This window comes from Callospermophilus lateralis, chromosome 1, assembly GCF_048772815.1.
Source record: "Callospermophilus lateralis isolate mCalLat2 chromosome 1, mCalLat2.hap1, whole genome shotgun sequence".
Taxonomy (NCBI): Eukaryota; Metazoa; Chordata; class Mammalia; order Rodentia; family Sciuridae; genus Callospermophilus; species Callospermophilus lateralis.
Genome location: NC_135305.1, coordinates 176,392,334 through 176,410,683, shown reverse-complemented (window position 1 = coordinate 176,410,683; position 18,350 = coordinate 176,392,334). Strand labels below are relative to the sequence as shown.

General features: G+C 35.7%; 1 protein-coding gene across 3 annotated transcripts in view; it reads left to right on the top strand.

Annotated features, from left to right (window-relative positions):
- Positions 1-18,350, top strand: part of Nek4 (NIMA related kinase 4) — a 28,280-nt gene that overhangs the window by 1,322 nt on the left and 8,608 nt on the right. For 2 of the 3 annotated variants that reach the window (XM_076835816.1, XM_076835765.1), the window contains exons 2-10: positions 1,002-1,268; positions 2,418-2,615; positions 2,814-2,921; positions 4,799-4,953; positions 7,639-7,780; positions 10,734-11,141; positions 15,644-15,793; positions 16,703-16,897; positions 17,592-17,658. In XM_076835816.1, coding sequence (XP_076691931.1) covers positions 1,002-1,268; positions 2,418-2,615; positions 2,814-2,921; positions 4,799-4,953; positions 7,639-7,780; positions 10,734-11,141; positions 15,644-15,793; positions 16,703-16,897; positions 17,592-17,658 — 1,690 coding nt within the window. The remainder of the gene's footprint in view (positions 1-1,001; positions 1,269-2,417; positions 2,616-2,813; positions 2,922-4,798; positions 4,954-7,638; positions 7,781-10,733; positions 11,142-15,643; positions 15,794-16,702; positions 16,898-17,591; positions 17,659-18,350) is intronic. The other variant, XM_076835900.1, reaches the window with a different exon arrangement.

Here is an 18,350-nt window from a genome sequence, read left to right as displayed (position 1 = left end):
TTTTGAGTGAGGGAAGTATAGTAGATGTTAAAGCATGTTGATTTTTTTAAAAGTGAGAATAATTTTGTAGGTTGAGGATCGGTGATTTTCAACCTTCCTGGACCATGGATTATCTAATAACTCATGGAGTATCCATAAACCCATTCTGTCTGGAGATGTATATTTAAGATATATTTTTATGCCTCTTTGTAGGGGGAACTTAGAGGTTAAGGAATTAAGGACTCTCTAACCCAGATTTTATGACTGATCCAATGGTATGTTATTTTTGATTCACTTTTTAGCCATTAATTAATTTGTATATTTTTTGTTTTGTTATCATCTTCTTCTTCCTCTTTTTTTCCTTTTTTTGTGCTGGGAATTGAACCCAGGGGTACTTTACCACTGAGCTACTTTTTTTTTTTTTTTTAATATTTTGAGACAGGGCCTTCTTGAATTGTTTAGGGCTCGTAAAGTTGCTGAAGCTGGCCTTGGACTTGCAATTCTTCTTCCTCAGCCTCTTGAGTCACTGGGATTCCAGGTGTGCTTCACCATGCATACCATTTTTTCTGAGATGGGGATCACACTATTTCCAGCTGGCTTTGAATTCCTGGACTCAAACAATCCTGTCTCAGTCTCCTAAAGTAGATGGGACTGCTGGTTTGGCTCAATGAAATTGTAAACTGCAGATGGAAAGGATAATTTCTTTTTTGTGACCCTACATGGCCCAACTTATAAAAAGTATCATTAGTAACAGCAAAAATTTTCCCTGGTTTCATGCTTCCCTTTTCTCTTTGTGATGCTGGGGATTGAATCAGGGGCTTTCTGCATGTTGTGAAAGTGCTCTATCAACTGAGTTACATCTCTAGCAGTTTTATGCTTTGTAAAATACAAAATTAGTGGGTTATCTGATTGGTTCCAGAAGGTTGGTTTTGAGGACATTTATGAAAGCTCTTAGACACTTTAGAACCTATAAAACTGTATGTTTACATGCATATTGTAAAAATATGTGTTTTCATTGTTAGTATGTCATCAAAAAACTGAACCTCCGAAATGCCTCCAGCCGAGAACGGCGAGCTGCTGAACAGGAAGCTCAGCTCTTGTCTCAGCTGAAGCACCCCAACATTGTCACCTACAAAGAGTCATGGGAGGGAGGAGATGGCCTGCTCTACATTGTCATGGGCTTCTGTGAAGGAGGTGATCTGTACCGGAAGCTCAAGGAGCAAAAAGGGCAACTTCTGCCTGAAAGTCAGGTGGTAGAATGGTTTGTACAGATTGCCATGGCTTTGCAGGTACTGTTTATACTCATAACATCCCACTTGCTCCAAGGTGGCAGGAAGATGATGTGTATTTTCAGAAAATATTTCCCCAGTGCTTACATGAACAAAACATTTTTTTTGGAGAATGTATGTCCCTCTTACTGTAACACTAGAATGTTTCTGAGTGAGTGATATCTATATTGTAGTAGACTCAGATTCCATGTCTAATTGCCGGGGGCAGGGAGTCAATTCTTTTTTCATTTAATATTCATAAGAAGGTCAATTTTAAGAAGCCTAAGTCAGCTGGGTACCGTGGCGCATGCCTGTAATCCTAGTGACTCTGGAGACTGAGGCAGGGGAATTGTAAATTCAAAGCCAACCTCAGCAACTTAGCAAGGCCCTAAACAACTCTGTGAGACCCTGTCTCTAATTAATTAAAAAAAAAAAAACAAAATAAGGGCTGGGATGTGACTCAGTGGTTAAGTGTCCCTGGGTTCAATCCCTAATACAAAAAAAAAAAAAAAAAAAAAGACCCTGAATCAACAAAGAGCAAAGAATAATCATGTTTGTCAGTAGCTGGTGAGCTGTGTCATGCTGAAAGGTGGCTTCTCTAATTAATATTCCTAAACAGTGGGAGTTTGGGCTTTTATCCTGCTGTGGCAGTGGAGGTAGAAATGCACAAGTTTCTGTTTAATATACACATACCCTAGAGCGAGACTATTTGTGAACTGCCAATCTGGAACTGGGCAGAATTGTCCAGAATTACTTGCCTTTGTTGTTCTAAGATATTCTCTAAATACAGATGATCTTGTAATATTTGAAAACATTATGCCCAGGATTTCATGAGCCCGAGAGGAATGCACACCTGACTTTGTGTAAGTTTCCTACCTTCAGTGGGAGTTTTTAGGCATATTTTAAAACTGGGTCCAGGTAATACTAAAATGGTGTGATTGTCAAGGTACCAGGAAACAATTTTGGAAGGTTAAGGGCCAGTTAAAGTGTAGAACGTATAATATTTTTACTTTGAAGGTTGTATTTTATTTAGAGATTATAAAACAGTAATGTTTTGGTAGATAGGTAATGAAGGCTCTTTAATTCCTGCAATTACTGATGATATTTTAAAGGGAATAAATAAACAAATCAGCGTGTTTATATAAAATGAGATTCGATTTCTCTTCTCAGTATTTACATGAAAAACACATCCTTCATCGAGATCTGAAAACTCAAAATGTCTTTCTCACAAGAACAAACATCATCAAAGTGGGTGACCTAGGAATTGCTCGAGTGTTAGAAAACCACTGTGACATGGCAAGCACCCTCATTGGCACACCCTATTACATGAGCCCTGAATTGTTCTCAAACAGACCCTACAACTATAAGGTAGGATTGGCTATGCATGTTTTCACCTTGTCTCTGGGAGAGTATTCATTTTAGAACCCATCAGAACAGTTAAATCAGAATTATCTGTGTGTTGATTAAAGGACAATATCTTTTTTTTTTTTTTTTTTTTAAACAGGGAAAAGTGAAAATAAGGTCTTCTAGCATTTAATCACTCACTTTTTTTTTTTTTTTCCCTAGTCTGATGTTTGGGCTTTGGGATGCTGTGTCTATGAAATGGCCACCCTGAAACATGCTTTCAATGCAAAAGACATGAATTCTTTAGTTTATCGGATTATTGAAGGAAAGGTAAAAAGCTAATCTAGAATTAATTAAGCAAGGTTTATGTAATGCAGATTTGTAAATAACTACTGGTAAAATCTTGGATGATTTTGGTTAGTTAATGAGTAGTCATTGATACTGGGTGAATAATTAAGAAGGAAGGCTGAATGTGTTGGGGCATGCCTGTAATCGCAGCTGCTTGGAGGCTGAGGCAGGAGGGTCTCAAGTTCAAAGCTAGCCTCAGCAACTTGGCAAGATCTTGTTTCAAAAGAAGTGGCGGGGGGTGGGGGGCGTGTAGTCTAGTGATAAAGCACCCTTGGATTCAGTCCCCAGTATTGGCTGGGATAGAGGGAAGGTGGGTTCCTACTATGTAAGATTGAACTTAAAAAGAAAGAATTGATTTTTTTTTTTTTTGTATCTGTGTGGTCCAGGGGCTTGAAGCCAGGGACGCTATACCATTGAGCTATATCCCAGTCCCTTTTTGTTTTTCATTTTGAGATAGGGTCTCACCAAGTTGCCCAAACTGGCCTTGAACTTGTCTTATTGTCATAGCCTCCTAAGAAACTGAAATTACAGGTGTATACCTCTGTGCCTGGCTTTGATAATTTCTTATATTAATTTGTAGAGGTGGCTTAATGGGGGCTAGGGATATAGCTCAGTTGGTAGAGTGCTTGCCTTGCATGTACAAGGCCCTGGGTTCAATCCCCAACATGATGTCAAAAAAAAGAAAAAAAGAGGTGGCTTAATGGCTCAAAAGAATCTACTTTTTGAAAATCTTTCTCTGTAGCCACAGGATGTGCTGGTGCTCTGAGAGGCTGTTGGCATCATCTCCTGAGCAGCTGATGGTTGAGTGAGTCTATCTACAATGAGTCTACTCTGTTTGAACTTGTTCCATTCAAAATCATCACAATCACTAATAAGTGGTTAGAAACTGCAGAAAGCATTTTAGTACTAGGAGTTGAACCCAGGGATGCTTTACTATTGAGCTACATCCCTAGTCCTTTTGATTTTTTGTTTTGAGACAGGGTCTCACTAAGTTGCTGAAGCTGGCCTTGAGCTTGTGATCCTCCTGCTTTAGCCTCTTCAGTTGTTGGGATTACAGACATGTGCCATTGCACTAACTTTGTATGTTATGAGGGTAGTTGCCCTTTGTAGTGTCAAGAGTCCATGCACCATTAAATTTTAAGATTCCAGATCACCTACTAATTTTAGTATTATCCCAAAACTCATTTAATTTTTAAATTTGAAAAATATTAAAAAAACACAAACAAAAATTAAATTTTTTTCTGTATTCTACTACTTAAAAAATCCAAAAGAAAGGAGCGAAATTCCTTCTCTTTTGTTTCTCTCCCCTAGAGATAACCACTGCTAACAAGCTAGGCCTCCTAGCTTTTCTCTGCCTTAAAACAGACATGACTCAATATATATACACATACAGACACTTAAAAAAAGAAACTGAAATGGAATCAGGCTGTATTCCATGGTACACAACTTCCTTTTTTTGGGTTAATGCATAAGAGACATCTTTTCTGGTCAATACTTGTCTTATATTTTTTAAGCAGCTGCCTAGTAGTCTATAGGAAGAATGTACCATACTTTATTCCACAGGTTCATTATGGAGGGGAATTTGTTTTTATTTGTTAAACAACACTGCATTGAACACCCTGGTGTATAAATCTTTCTTTCTTTTTTTTTTTTTGGTGTTGGGGATTGAACCCAGAGCTTCATGCATGCCAGGCGAGCACTCTACCACTGAGCCACATTCCCAGCTCTAGGCTGGTTTATTTTCTACTTCAGCGGATGTATGGATGTAAGAATTTAAGTAAATATTGGGAAACTTCTATTATCTTTTATTTAATTCATAAGATCACTAGTTATAATTGCATTATTATTTTTCTTTGTAGCTGCCACCAATGCCAAGAGTTTATAGCCCAGAGCTGGCAGAACTGATAAGAACAATGCTGAGCAAAAGACCTGAAGAAAGACCCTCTGTGAGGAGCATCCTGAGGCAGCCTTATATAAAACGCCAAATCTCTGTGTTTTTGGAGGCCACGAAGGCGTAAGATACTTCCTTTGTAAATAGCTGGGCTAGATAGATGGAATAAATAGATGGTAGCTTCTATAATTTTCATATGCAATAATTTATGGTGAGTGTTTTTAAAACATGAAGTAAAATTGAATTATTAGAATATGTAGAGAGGCAAAATTTTCCCCTCTTTGGATTTTTTGACTTGGGCCCAAGAAACTGATGTAAGACAAATTAACAAGAAAAAAGTACACACTTATTTAATAAAACTTACGTGACTCTGGAGCTCTCAAAAAGAAATGAAGACCTCAAAGAGTGGTAAAACCTAAATGCAAAATTCTGGGTTGAATAGGAGAGACAATTGTGAAAAAATAATCGAACTGGAGAGGACAAAGGAGGCTAAGAATTACTTTAACGAGTTATATTTGTATAGAAGTCTCAGTCTCAACTTTCTATTTAGGATAAGAACTTAACTTTCCTTCTTCTTCTTTTTTTTTTTTTTTTTTTTTTTTTTGGTGGTACTGGGGATTGAACCTAGGGCCTTGTGCATGTAAAGCAAGCACTCTACCAACTGAGTTATATCCACAGCCCTTAACTCTTCTGATACTGAGAAGACAACTTCCATTAGGGTTTTTTTCTCTTGCTTTCAGGAAGAAAAAGAAAGATCAGCACATCCTACTTGCATTTGCAGTTTTAGTGCTGTTAGGTCAAAGTAATCCTTCTTCCAAAGTGGCATATTTTGGGATGGCATATTCTGGCACCTTTGAAATACATGTGGAAATTTGCCTAATTGCTAAAATCAGAAAGAGTACTACTATTATATTAGTTATTATGTAAGAGGATAGTTGTATACATATAAAAATAGTGTTCAAATTCCTGAGCATTTGTGAGATTTCTCCCTTTTTTTGTGGTACTGGGGATTGAACCCAGGGCTGTTTTACCACCGAGCTACAATCCCCAGCCCTTTTTATTTTTATTTTGAGACAAATTCTTGTTAAGTTGTATAGGGCTTTACTAAGTTGCTAAGGCTGACCTTGAACTTGCTGTCCTCTTGCCTACATTCTCCTGAGTTGCTGGGATTATAAGCATGCACAAATGTGCCTGGTTCATAGGGTTTCTTTTTTTATTCATAAAACTTTTGTAGAAAATAATTTCTTTTTTAAAAATATATATGTATATATATTTTTAGTTGTAGATGGATACAATATCTTTATTTTATTTATTTATTTATTTTATATGGTGCTGAGGATGGAACCTAGTGCCTCATGCACGCAAGGCAGGCGCTCAACCACTGAACTACAACCCCAGCCCAAGAGTTTCTATTTTTGACTTACAGGTTCTACCTTCACCAAACAGGTGTTTAGGGCTGAACAAGATTGTCACTCTTTTGGCTTCTCTTTTTGTGGTGGCAAATTAAATTTGGAAGGAGAAAAGCAATACTAGAGAGGCCATGGAAAAAAGAAGGACCATCTTTTTATTCATATTGTGTATAATTTCCAACCAGACAGACCTTTGGCCTTTTCTTCTGATAGAGGGAGGTTGTCTTTCAGATGGGGTTTTATCTTTTACTTTCATGAAGACAAAGGAGGGTCAGAGCACCTTTCTCATACCTGCTGTTCTTTAAGTGCCATTAGCTCAAAATAATGTTTTTGATCTCTGTCCTCTGCTGTGATCTCCATGTTCTGATCATGGAGATCATGTCCTGACATCCGTAGTTTCCTTGAATTCTCCAGAGGTTTACCCCAGATGTAGAAACAACACACTGAAACAGCCAGGGCATGACTTTGCTGTATAACATTTTTCTGCAAGTCAGGAAATGTATACCAATCATTTCAACTCTCAAATTTAGCAAAGCAGTTATGGTATTATTGCTAATGTGAAACTTGGAAGATGAAACTTACCTTGTTTCTTCTGAATGTGAGGAACTTTCTAGTAGAATTTTTATCATAGAATAACTTTGTATTTACTGAGAAGTTGCAAAGATAGTACAAAGAGTTCCTGTATACACTTCACCTGGTTTCTTCTATCGTTTACACCTTATGTTTCCATAGTACATTTATCAAAACTAAGAAACCAGCCAAGGTACATTACTCTTGATTAATCTCCAGATTTGATTTTGCTTTTGCTAGTTTTTTCTCTAATGTCCCTTATTCTGTTCCAGAATTCAGTCCAGGATACCATGGGATATAGTTTTTAAATTTTTGTTTAAAAATATAAGTTTTATTTATTTATTTATTTATTGTGGTGCTGAGGATCAAACCCAGTGCCTTACATGTGCTAGGCGAGCATTCTACCATTGAGCAACAACCTCAGCCCTTAAAAAAACTTTTTTTTTAGTAGTAGATGAACACAATACCTTTATTTATTTATTTATTTTTATGTGGTTCTGAGGATGTAACCCAGAAATTCACACATGCTAGGCGAGTGTTCTACCACTGAGCCATAACCCCAGTCCGACTAATGTATATTTAATACTCATTCTCCTTAGTCTTCTTGGGTCAGTGATAGCTTTTCACTTTTTTTTTTTTTTTTTTAATAATCTTGAATGTTTTGAAGACTACTGGTTAGGTGTTTTGTAAAATGCCTTCTAGATTTTTGGAAGACTGTTTTCTATAAATGGTGCTTAAGGAAGTATAACGTATATACGTCTTCATATATACATAAAAAATCTCAATCTTTACCATATTGATAATAACCCTTCTTTTTTTCTTTATAAAGAAAAACCTCCAAAAATAACATCAAAAATGGTGATTCTAAATCCAAGCCTGTTGCTACTGTGGTTTCCAGAAAGGCAGGATCAAATCTTGAAGCAATCCATCACCAACAATATTCTGCTGAGGATTCTAAGACATATATAATGGTATGTTTCTTTTTAAAGAATAATGTTTTAGAAACTATTTTAAAAATAGGTTATCTTCTGGGCATAGTAACACACATTTGTAAAATCCCAGAGACTTAGGAGGCTAAGGAAGGAAGATCACAAATTTGAGGCTAACCTGGAGAACTCAGTGAGATCCTGTTTCAAAAGAGAAAAAATAAAATAGACTGGGGTGGTAGCTTAGACGTAGAGTGCTTCCGGGTTCAATCCTCAGTACTGAAAGGAAAAAAAAAACAAATTATTTTTTCGGGAAATGATTATGCTTTACTAGAGATTCTGCTGAGCTTTAATTAAGCCTGTATTATAAAGAAAAAATACTGGTGGGGTGATTATTTTAGCTCACTTTATTCACAGTGGGCTATTGAACTGTTCATGAAGTCAGGGCTGTAAAATTTTTTTAGATTTCTTTGAGATGAAGTTTGCATAAGATAAAATCAACCATTTTATTTTAAATATTAATTTTTTAGTTGTAGTTGGACATAATACCTTTTTATTTTATTTATTTTTATGTGGTTGTGAGAATCGAACCCAGGGCCTCGCATGTGCTAGTAGAGCAGATGCTCTACTGCTGAGCCACAACTCCAGCCCTAAAATCAACCATTTTAAAGTGAACAATTATGTGAATTTAGTACATTCACAATGTTGTGCAACCATCACCTCTTATCTGGTTCCAGAACATTTTCATTAGCATAAAGGATATCCTTTACAGCAGTCACTCCCATTTCTCTCTCCCATCAAGCTCCTGGCAATCACCAGTGTTTTCTTTTTTTTTTTTTTACTGTATTTTTTTATTTCTTTATTTTATTTATTTATCTTTATATGGTTCTGAGGATCAAACCTAGTGTCTCATATGTGCTAGGCAAGTGCTCTATCACTGAGCTACAACTGCAGACCCACATCAATGTGTTTCTGTCTCTGTGGATTTACCTAGCCTAATTATTTCATATAAATGGAATCATATAATGTGTGACCTTTCATGTCTGGCTTCTTTGACTTAGTGTGTTTTTATAGTTCATTCACGTGGCATTTATATTGGTTTATATGTCTGTCAGTTTCAATTTTACAGCATTGATTATTATAGCTTTGTAATAAGTTTCTAAATTAGGAAATGTTGGTCATCTAGCTATGTTCTTCTTTTTCAGGATTGTTTTGGTTATTTAGGATCCCTTAGGATTCCCGATGAATTCTATAGCAGGTTTTTTTCATATTTCTTACAGCAGTGTTTTATAATTTTCTTTGTAAAAGTCTTTCACATCCTTGATTATGTTAATTCCTGTATTTTATCATTTTTTTGGTGTGTATGGAACTGAATATTGAAACCATGGGTACTGAACCACTGAGCTACATCCCTAGCCCTTTTTATTGTTTATTTTGACTCAGGTTCTAAGTTTTCAGGCTGACCTTGAACTTGGAATCTTCCAGCCTTAGCCTCCTGAGTAGCTGGGATTATAGGAGTACATCACCAAGCTTGGCTATTTAATTCTTTTTGATGCTATTATAAATGAAATTATTTTTATAATTTTCTTTTCAGATTGTTTATTGTTAGTGTATAGAAATACAACTGATTTTTATTTGTTGATTTTTGTCTCCTGCTACTTTACTAAATTCATTTGTTAGTTCCAACAGTTTTTTTGTGGAATCTTTAGGGTTTTCTACATTTAAGATCATATCATCTTGGGCTGGGGCTGTAGCTGAGCGACAGAGCACTTGCCTAGCACATGTGAAGCATTGGGTTCTAGCCTTAGCACCACATAAAAATAAGACAAATAAAATAAAGGCATACTGTTTACCTACAACAACAATAATAAAATTTTTTAAAAATCATATCATCTGTGAAGAGGAATCATTTTACTTCTTGATTTTCAATTCCAATGCCTCTTCTTTCTTTCTTTCTTTTTTTTTTTTTTCTCAATTGCTCTAGCTACAATTTCCAGTATTGTGTTGAACAGAAGTGGAGAGAGTGGGCATGTTTGCCTTGTTCCTAATCTTACAGGAAAAGCTTTCAGAGTTTTGTCATTAAGTATAATGTTCAGTATAGGCTTTCTACATATGGCTCTTATTATGTTAAGATTGTTTTCTTCTGTTCCAAGTGTGCCATTTTTTTCCATGAAAGGGTGTTGAATTTTGTCAAATGCATTTTCTGCATCAATTGAGATGGTCATGTAGTTTTTCCCCCTTCATTCTGTTCATGTGGTTTATTATATTGATGATTTTGATATGAGTAATCTTTGCATTCCAGGAATAAGTCCCACTTGAGTACATTGTAACCTTTTTTTTTTTTTTTTTTTTTTGGTCACAGCAGTATTTTAACCATTTTAAATCATGCAGTTCAGTGTCTTCAATTACATTCACAATGTCTTATAGCCACTGCCATTATCTCCAAAACCTTTTTATCATTCCAAACAGAAAATTTACCTGTTAAGCAGTAACTCCCTGTTCTTCCATCCCCAGGCCCTGGTGACCTCTCATCTACTCTGTCTTTGTTGAATTTGCCTATTTTAGATATTTTATATAAATAGAATCAGCATATAATATTTGTCTTTTTGTGTCTGGCTTTTTCACATGGTGTATTTTCAGGTTCATCTATGTTAGAATTCCCACCCTTTTAAATACTAAATAATATTCCATTGTATGTATATGCCACATTATGGTCATCCATTCATCCACTGGTTGACATTTGGGTTGTTTCCATCTTTTGGCTATTTTGAATAGTGCTGCTAGAAACATTGGTTCACACATACTTACTGAATCCCTGCTTTCAGTTCTTTGGAGTATGTATATAGGAATGAAATTGCTAGTATGGTAATTCTATGGCAATTCAAATGGTATTTCTATGTTTAACTTTTTGAGGAATGTGTTGTTCAATTTTGAGTTAATTTTTATATTTGGTGTGTCCAGGAATTCTTTAATAATTTGAAAACATCTTTTTGCTCAGAGTGAAGATAAATGTTTGTCCCAGGAGAAACCAATAATTATTGATCCCTTGAAACCACCTGCTAGTCTGAAAGACCACACTGACAAATTGGATATGAGCAGTACTGCAGAGTCACAAGCCACAATCAGTAGGGTAAATATTGACATCTTACCTGCAGAAAAAAGAGACTCCATGAATGATGGCCTAATTCAGAAGAATCAACAAAGACACTTAGATGCCTCTAGTGAGCACAAAGATAAATGCAGTATTTCTCAAGTGAAGGAGGAGAGTCTGCAGGATAATTCTAAGTCTAGTGCTCATCCTGAAAGCCTGATTCTCACATTGTCCTCTGATAGTGGCAATGCGGATAGGAGTGGAGCAGTGAAGCTGTTGCAGCCTCTAAACAAAGACCCAAAGCCAAAGGACCATGTGAGTAATATACACTAGGAGTCCCTTTCAGAAAGAAGACTGGGAAGTGTGGTTACAATAGTTGAGTATATTCTAATTGTCAGGAAAATCAGTTATTTTGTATTCCAGTTTAAACTTAGAGGGATATCTTCATCACCTGTCAAAAAAAAAAAAAAAAAAAAAAAAAAAAAAAAAACCACACACACAAAAAACAAAAAAACACTATTCCCAACACCAATACCCAAGCAGCAGTCACTCTCCATTCTTCCTTGTCTCCATCCTCTGGCAACATTTGTCCCTATGAATTTGCCTATTCTGGGCATTTCTTAGAATTATATACATTTATAGCCTTTCATGTCTGGCTTCTTTTACTTTAGCATAATGTTTTCAAGGTTTATCCATGAAAAGCTTGTAGCATGTACCAGTCTTCTTTTTATTGCCAAATAAATTCCCCTGTATGTATCTATGATATTTTATGTGACTGTTCATCAGTTGATGAATGTTTGAGTTGTTTCCACTTTTTTGGCTATTATGGATAATGCTGGTGTGAACATTGATGTACATTTTTGTATGTGTTTTCAGTTCTGTTGGATGTAAACCTAGGAATGGAATTACTGCTGGGTCATATACTGACTCTAACTTCTTGAGGAATTATAAAATTGATTTCCAAAGCAATTTTATAATTTTACTTCTCAGCAGCAGTGTGTGGGAGTTCCATTTTCTCTACATCCTTTCCACGCTTCTTGTCCATTTTGATTCCAACCATTCTTCTGGGTGTGTAGCAGTGTCTTACTGTGGTTTTGATTTGCATCTCCTTAATGATTGATGATGTTGAATATCTTTTCCTATGTTTATTGGACATTTATGTACTTCCTTTGGAGAAATAATCTATTCAGATCCTCTGCCAATTTTTTTTAAGAGAGAGAGAGAATTTTTTAATATTTTTTTTTTTTAGTTTTTGGTGGACACAACATCTTTATTTTATTTTTATGTGGTGCTGAGGATCAAACCCAGCGCCCTGCGCATGCCATGCAAGTGCGCTACCACTTGAGCCACATCCCTAGCCCCCTCTGCCAATTTTTAATTGGTTTATTTGGAAGAGTTTTTTATCTTCTAGATACCAATCCTTATCAAATAAAAGACTTAAAAATACTGTTTCCCATTCTTTGGATTGTCTTTTCGCTTTCTTGATGGCATTCTTTGAAGCACAGAAGTTTTTAATTTTCATGACATTCAATTTTGTCCATGATTTCCTATGTTATTTGTGCTTTTGGTGTCATAAAGATGTACTCTTATGTTTTCTCCAAAAAGTATGCTTTTTTTAAAAAAATATATTTTTTAGTTGTAGATGGACGAAATATCTTTATTTTTATTTGTTTATTTTTATGTGGTGCTGGGGATCGAACCCAGGGCCTCCACCATGCGAGGCAAGCACTCTACCACTGAGCTACAACCCCAACCCCAGAAAGTATACTTTTAAGTCTTAATTTAGGTCTGTGATCCATATTGAGTTCATTCATGTGTATAAAATGAGGAAGGGATTCAACTTCATTTTTTTTATTTGCAGACATTCAATTGTCCCAGCACCGTTTGATGAAAAGATTATTCTTTCCCCATTGAATTGTCTTGGCACCCTTGTTGAAAATCAATAGATTATAAATTGGAAGGGTTTATTTCTAGACCTCAATTCTGTTTCATTGATCTATCTATATAATATATCTTAATTATTATAGCTTTGTAGTAAGTATTGAAATTGCAAAGTGGGTGTCTTCCATCTTATTCTTATGTTTAAAAATTGTTTTGGCTATTTTGGATTCTCTGCATTTCCTTATGAATTTTAAGACCATCTTGACAAATTCTGCGAAACATGCTGGGTTTTTGGTACTTTGAAGATCATTTGCAGAGCATTGCTATTTTAATGTGCCTTTCACTCCATGAATATGGTATATCGTTCCATTTATTTAGGGCTTCTGTAATTATTTTTCAGTGATGTTTCTTGTTTTCAGTATCTTGAACTTATTTTGTTACATTTATTTCTAAGTATTTTATCCTTTGTGATGCTATTGTAAGATGAATTATTTTTATACTTTAGTTTTTGGATTGTTCATTGCTAGTATGTAGAATTTATCTACATAGTCTACAATCTTGCTTAACTTGTTAATTGGTTTTATTTTTGTACTGGAAATTGAAACCAGGGGTGCTTTACCACTGAGCTACATCCAGTCCTTTTTATTTTTATTTTTTTAGACAGAATCTCATTAAGTTGCTGAGGCTGGCCTCGGACTTGCAGTCTTCCTGCCTTAGCTTTCTGAGCTGCTAGGGTTACTTGCTTGTGCCACCAACCCAGCTTGTTTATTGGTTCTAATAATTTTTTTTAATTGGACTCCTTTGGGTTTTTTGAATATAATATCTTGTGATCTGCAAATAGAGATATAGTTTCACTTCTTGACAATTGGAATTCCTTTTATTTTATTTTCTTGCTTAATTGCCCTGCCTAAAACTTCTAATGCGTGTGGATTAGAAGTGGTGAAAGTCAGTATTCTTTTCTTGTTCCTGATCAAATCTGTTTCTTACACCAAGCTTTTAGAGCAGATTTTTTTTTTATTGCTTTGATAAAATTTCATGTCCAGTATTTCCCCTATTGTTTTGTTGTTTTTTCTTCTTCATAAAAGTGGGATAATTTTTTCATAGATTTGATGGACAAGCACATTGAGTCATTTATTCCTTTTATTCTTGGACATATATGAGTTTTATTTAGAATACTCTATACTTAATCACCAATAAAGAAATCAATCTTTTTCTCTTTCTTTCTTCAAAGTTGGTTCATTTTTTTGCTTATCACCCTGGTCTCTTTGTTCAACTAATTATTATATAGTAATGTAAAATTAACTGCATTTATTTTATGTCTAATATTGGTATACTCTTGAAAGAATTTATAAATTACCCATAATTTTGTGTTTGCCAGGGGTCTAAAAATGTTGTTTTAATGACAATGGCCTAAAATAATAATGGTCTAAATTATTATAATGGTCTAAAATGTATTACCAGAGTAGGCTTTTGGTAAAAATGTGTCGGTTGAATTATATCCAATTACTAGTGTCCATCTTGAAAACAAAGATATTCTGATAGTTTAAAAAATTTTAAATAAATACAAGAATCTGTTTTATTTAAATATATAGTAGAGTCTAAAATCAGCTATCTAGATCAAATATTAAGTCATTTGGTGACCATTATAACTTAAATTTATTTAAGTAATAATTTATCATTATGTGCCACTGGTAGCTCTCATTTTTTTGAGTATCTGTGTGCTAGACATCGTTCTAATTGCTTTTAGTATACCATTTCAGCTAACCTTAAACAATAATATAGTTAGAGCCATAATATAGTAGTGCATGCCTTTAATAATATAGTAGTGCATGCCTGTAATCCCATTGGCTGGGGAGGCTGAGACAGGAGAATTGCGAGTTCAATTGCCTCAGCAATGGCAAGGCACTAAACAACTCAGTGAGACCCTGTCTCTAAATAAAATACAAAATAGGGCTGGGAATGTGGCTCAGTGGTTGAGTACCTCTGAGTTCAATCCCCAGTACTAAAATAATAATAATAATAATAATAATAATAATAATATAGTCATCCCTCTGTATCCATAGGTTGAACATCTATGGATTCAGCCAACCACAGATTGAAAATATTTGGAAAAAGACAAATTGCATCCTTACTGAACACATATAGACAGACCTTTTATTCTTCTTATTACTCCCTAAGCAATACAGTACAACAATTATTTACACAACATTCAGATTGTATTAGGCAGTATTAGTAATCTAGGGATGACAAAGTATTTGAGAGGATGTGCATAGGTTATGTGCAAATACAATACCATTTTATATAAGGGACTTGAACATCTGAGGAGTTTGGTATCTGCAGGGGATCCTGGAGTTGATCTCCCAAAAATATCAAGACACAATTGTACAATGTATGGGGGAGGGTGGTATTAGAACCATTTTTAGATGAGGAAACCAAGCTCAGGGAGATTGGGTTTCTCACATATAATTCCATCTGACTCCAAGCTTACTACTCTTTTTGTTGTGCATTTTTGTATGCATCCAAATAACTAATGTTTATTTGGGGAGCAAATGTGTATTAAATCAAATTGGATTCCATTCAGAACATTTGTTCATTTTTGGAATAGAAAACCTATTAAAAGTTATATGAGTTTTTTTTTTTTTTAACTGAATCAAATGTAAGTAGTGTCAGGTTAATCATAATTTGAGTAATTTAATTAAAACAATAATTTTTATTTGGGCAAAATTAAAAAGAATCCTGAACATTTAGATGGTGTCAGCATTTTGTCTTTGCCTGTCAACACGGTAAATATGCATTCATTTTGAGAAAGAGAGCCCCTTTCATTTTCATTTTGCAATTTTAACAGTAGGTATTTTGGCCATTTGAAGTTCAGAAGACTGTTTCATGATTCTGTAAGGTTCTTTTGTGTATACTCATGTAATTTCATTGTTTTTAAGGATCAAGTTGATAGTGAATGTATTATGGAGAAAAAAGGCACAATCCACCCAAGTTTACAGCCACACAGCTCTGGGTCTGAACCTTCCCTGTCTCGACAACGACGGCAGAAGAAAAGAGAACAGACTGAGCACAGTGGAGGAAAGAGCCAGGTCAGTAGAGATCTCTTTGCAGTAAGTTATGGTGCTACTATTTAGGAGACAGACTCTGAGAAGCTTGATTTCCATTTAGAATAGTTAACAGTTGCCAAAAGATACATAAGAAATACAAGGAGTAGCTGGGTGCAGTGGTGCATGCCTGTAATCCCAGTACTTGGGAGGTTGAGGCAGAGGATTGGAAGTTCCAAGTCAGCCTGGCAATTTAGTGAGGCTCTGTGTCAAAATAAAATAAAAAAGGGCTGGGAATGTAGCTTAGTGGTAGATCCTCTCTGAGTTCAATCCCCAGTGGGGAGCAAGGACAAGATGCTTAATATGAGTTTTCAAATATCGGCAAGTTGGAAATATGGTGAGGATGTTTGTCTTCCCCAGCAAAAATGGGTAGGTCATCTTGAGAGCTAAAGGAACAGGCTAATGAGGGTAAATCTTTGAGCTCTTCTTATTATATTGATGAACAGTTCTTCCTTCATTCTCTGCACATATCATATTGACACTTCCTTACTTAAAGTAACTTCTATAAACTTCTTAGATAGTCATTCACTTTTGACAGAATCTCTTTAAAAAAAAACAATAAAAATAAACAATGCAGGGCTGGGGATGTGGCTCAAGTGGTAGCGCGCTCGCCTGGCATGTGTGCGGCCCGGGTTCGATCCTCAGCACCACATACAAACAAAGATGTTGTGTCCGCCAAAAACTAAAAAAATAAATATTAAAAATTCTCTCTCTCTCTCTCTCTCTCTCTCTCTCTCTCTCTCTCTTCTCTCTTTTAAAAAAATAAATACACAATGCAATGTTTTAAAATTATTAAGGGCAAATTATTGACAAATACACAGGGAACTTTCCAATAGGGTAACTTTGGAGGTGGTATATATAAAACTGATACTCTCTTCCTTTAAATTAATTTAGTTCCAACAGGTACCTCCTCAACTTTTGCCTTCTCATCCCTCTGTTGGAGAAATGGCTATTATATCAACACAACAAAATGCTGAAAACCCAAGCAGAATGGTCACTGAGTCTGTGAGCAGTTCAAGGAGCAGTGAAATGTCATCATCAAAAGTTTGTGGAAATTCCCAGCAACAAACACACATGGAAAAAAAAAAGGTTTGTGGGAGTATATATTGGATATTTTAAAGCCCTCTTATAAAGCTTTTTGGTTATAAAATCCTACACCTATTTTGTTTGCTTGTTTGTTTTTGATACCACGGATTGAACTGCAGGGTGCTTAACCACTGCGCCACATCCCCAGCCCCTTTTTATTTTTTACTTAGAGACATGGTCTCACTAAGTTGATTAGGACCTCTCTAAGTTGCTGAGATTGGCTTTGAACTTGTGATCCTCCTACCTCAGCTTCCTGAGTTACTTGGATTACAGACATGCACCACCATGCCCAGCTGCAGCACATATTTTGAAGTTTTGCAGTCAAGCATCTTAGCCCTGCTTTTTGCCAAACCTTGGGACAGATTTGTGATTCTCAGAAAAGCTTTGATTGAAATGGACAGATTCTGTGGTTTCAGAAATAGTCACTTCCAGTTAATTAATGAGACTGTGTAGATTCTGAATTTAAGATTCCGAATATAAAAAGTCCATTTTGCCTTTCCAAAAATGATCATGTCCCAGAAATGAGGTCTGTGATCATTCCTTGAAGAAAGGTGTAACTTTGAGAAGGGTGGGTTTCCAGGGGATACTCCTTTAAAGTCCACTGCAGGCCCTTTTTCTTAAGGCAAGTCATGCATTGTAGTGTAGGTTTTACAAAAATAATGAATAGGAATGGAAATGACTCTGACTTTCTTTAAAGGACCGACCATTATCAGCCAGAGAGAGGAGGCGATTAAAGCAGTCCCAGGAAGAGATGTTCCCCTCAGGTGAATGTGACCTCTTTTCTTCATCTACATGGCAGTTGATGCCTTGGCTTATGGGTATTGCACAGGTTCTGATTGTGAGGTGTTAAGACTTTTAAGCAGCAGTAATCCATTGGGAAAATTGAAGAGTTTGTGAAATTTCTTAACCTTTTTTAAAAAAAAGGCTGGGGTTGTGGCTCAGTGGTAAGGCACTTGCCTAGTATGCGTGAGGCACTGGTTTTGATTCCCAGAACCACGAAAAAATAAAAAATAAAGGTATTATGTTCATCTACAAATAAAAATAAATAAAAAATTTTTAAAAATCATAGGAAAGTAAGAGGTGGGGAAGGAAGGGGGAAGTGCTGGGGAATGATATTGGCTAAATTATATTGCTATATTGTGTGCTTGTACAAATACGTAACAATAAATTCCATCATTATATACAACTATAATGCACCAATAAAAATTGTGGAAAGGTTGGAGATACAGCTGAGTTGGTAGAGTGCTTGCCTTGCAGGCACAAGGCCCTGGATTCAATCCCCAGCACCACAAAAAAAAAAAAAAAAAAAAGCAAGAGGGCTGTGAGTGGCAGTCACTCCTGGGAGATTTCAGACTGGAAATCAAGTGAATGGTCAAATTGTTTCCATGTCCAAAGTGTGCTGCTCAGAGAAGTCCTCTCAGGAACAGAGAGGAAGCCAGGAGAATGGTGCTGCCCT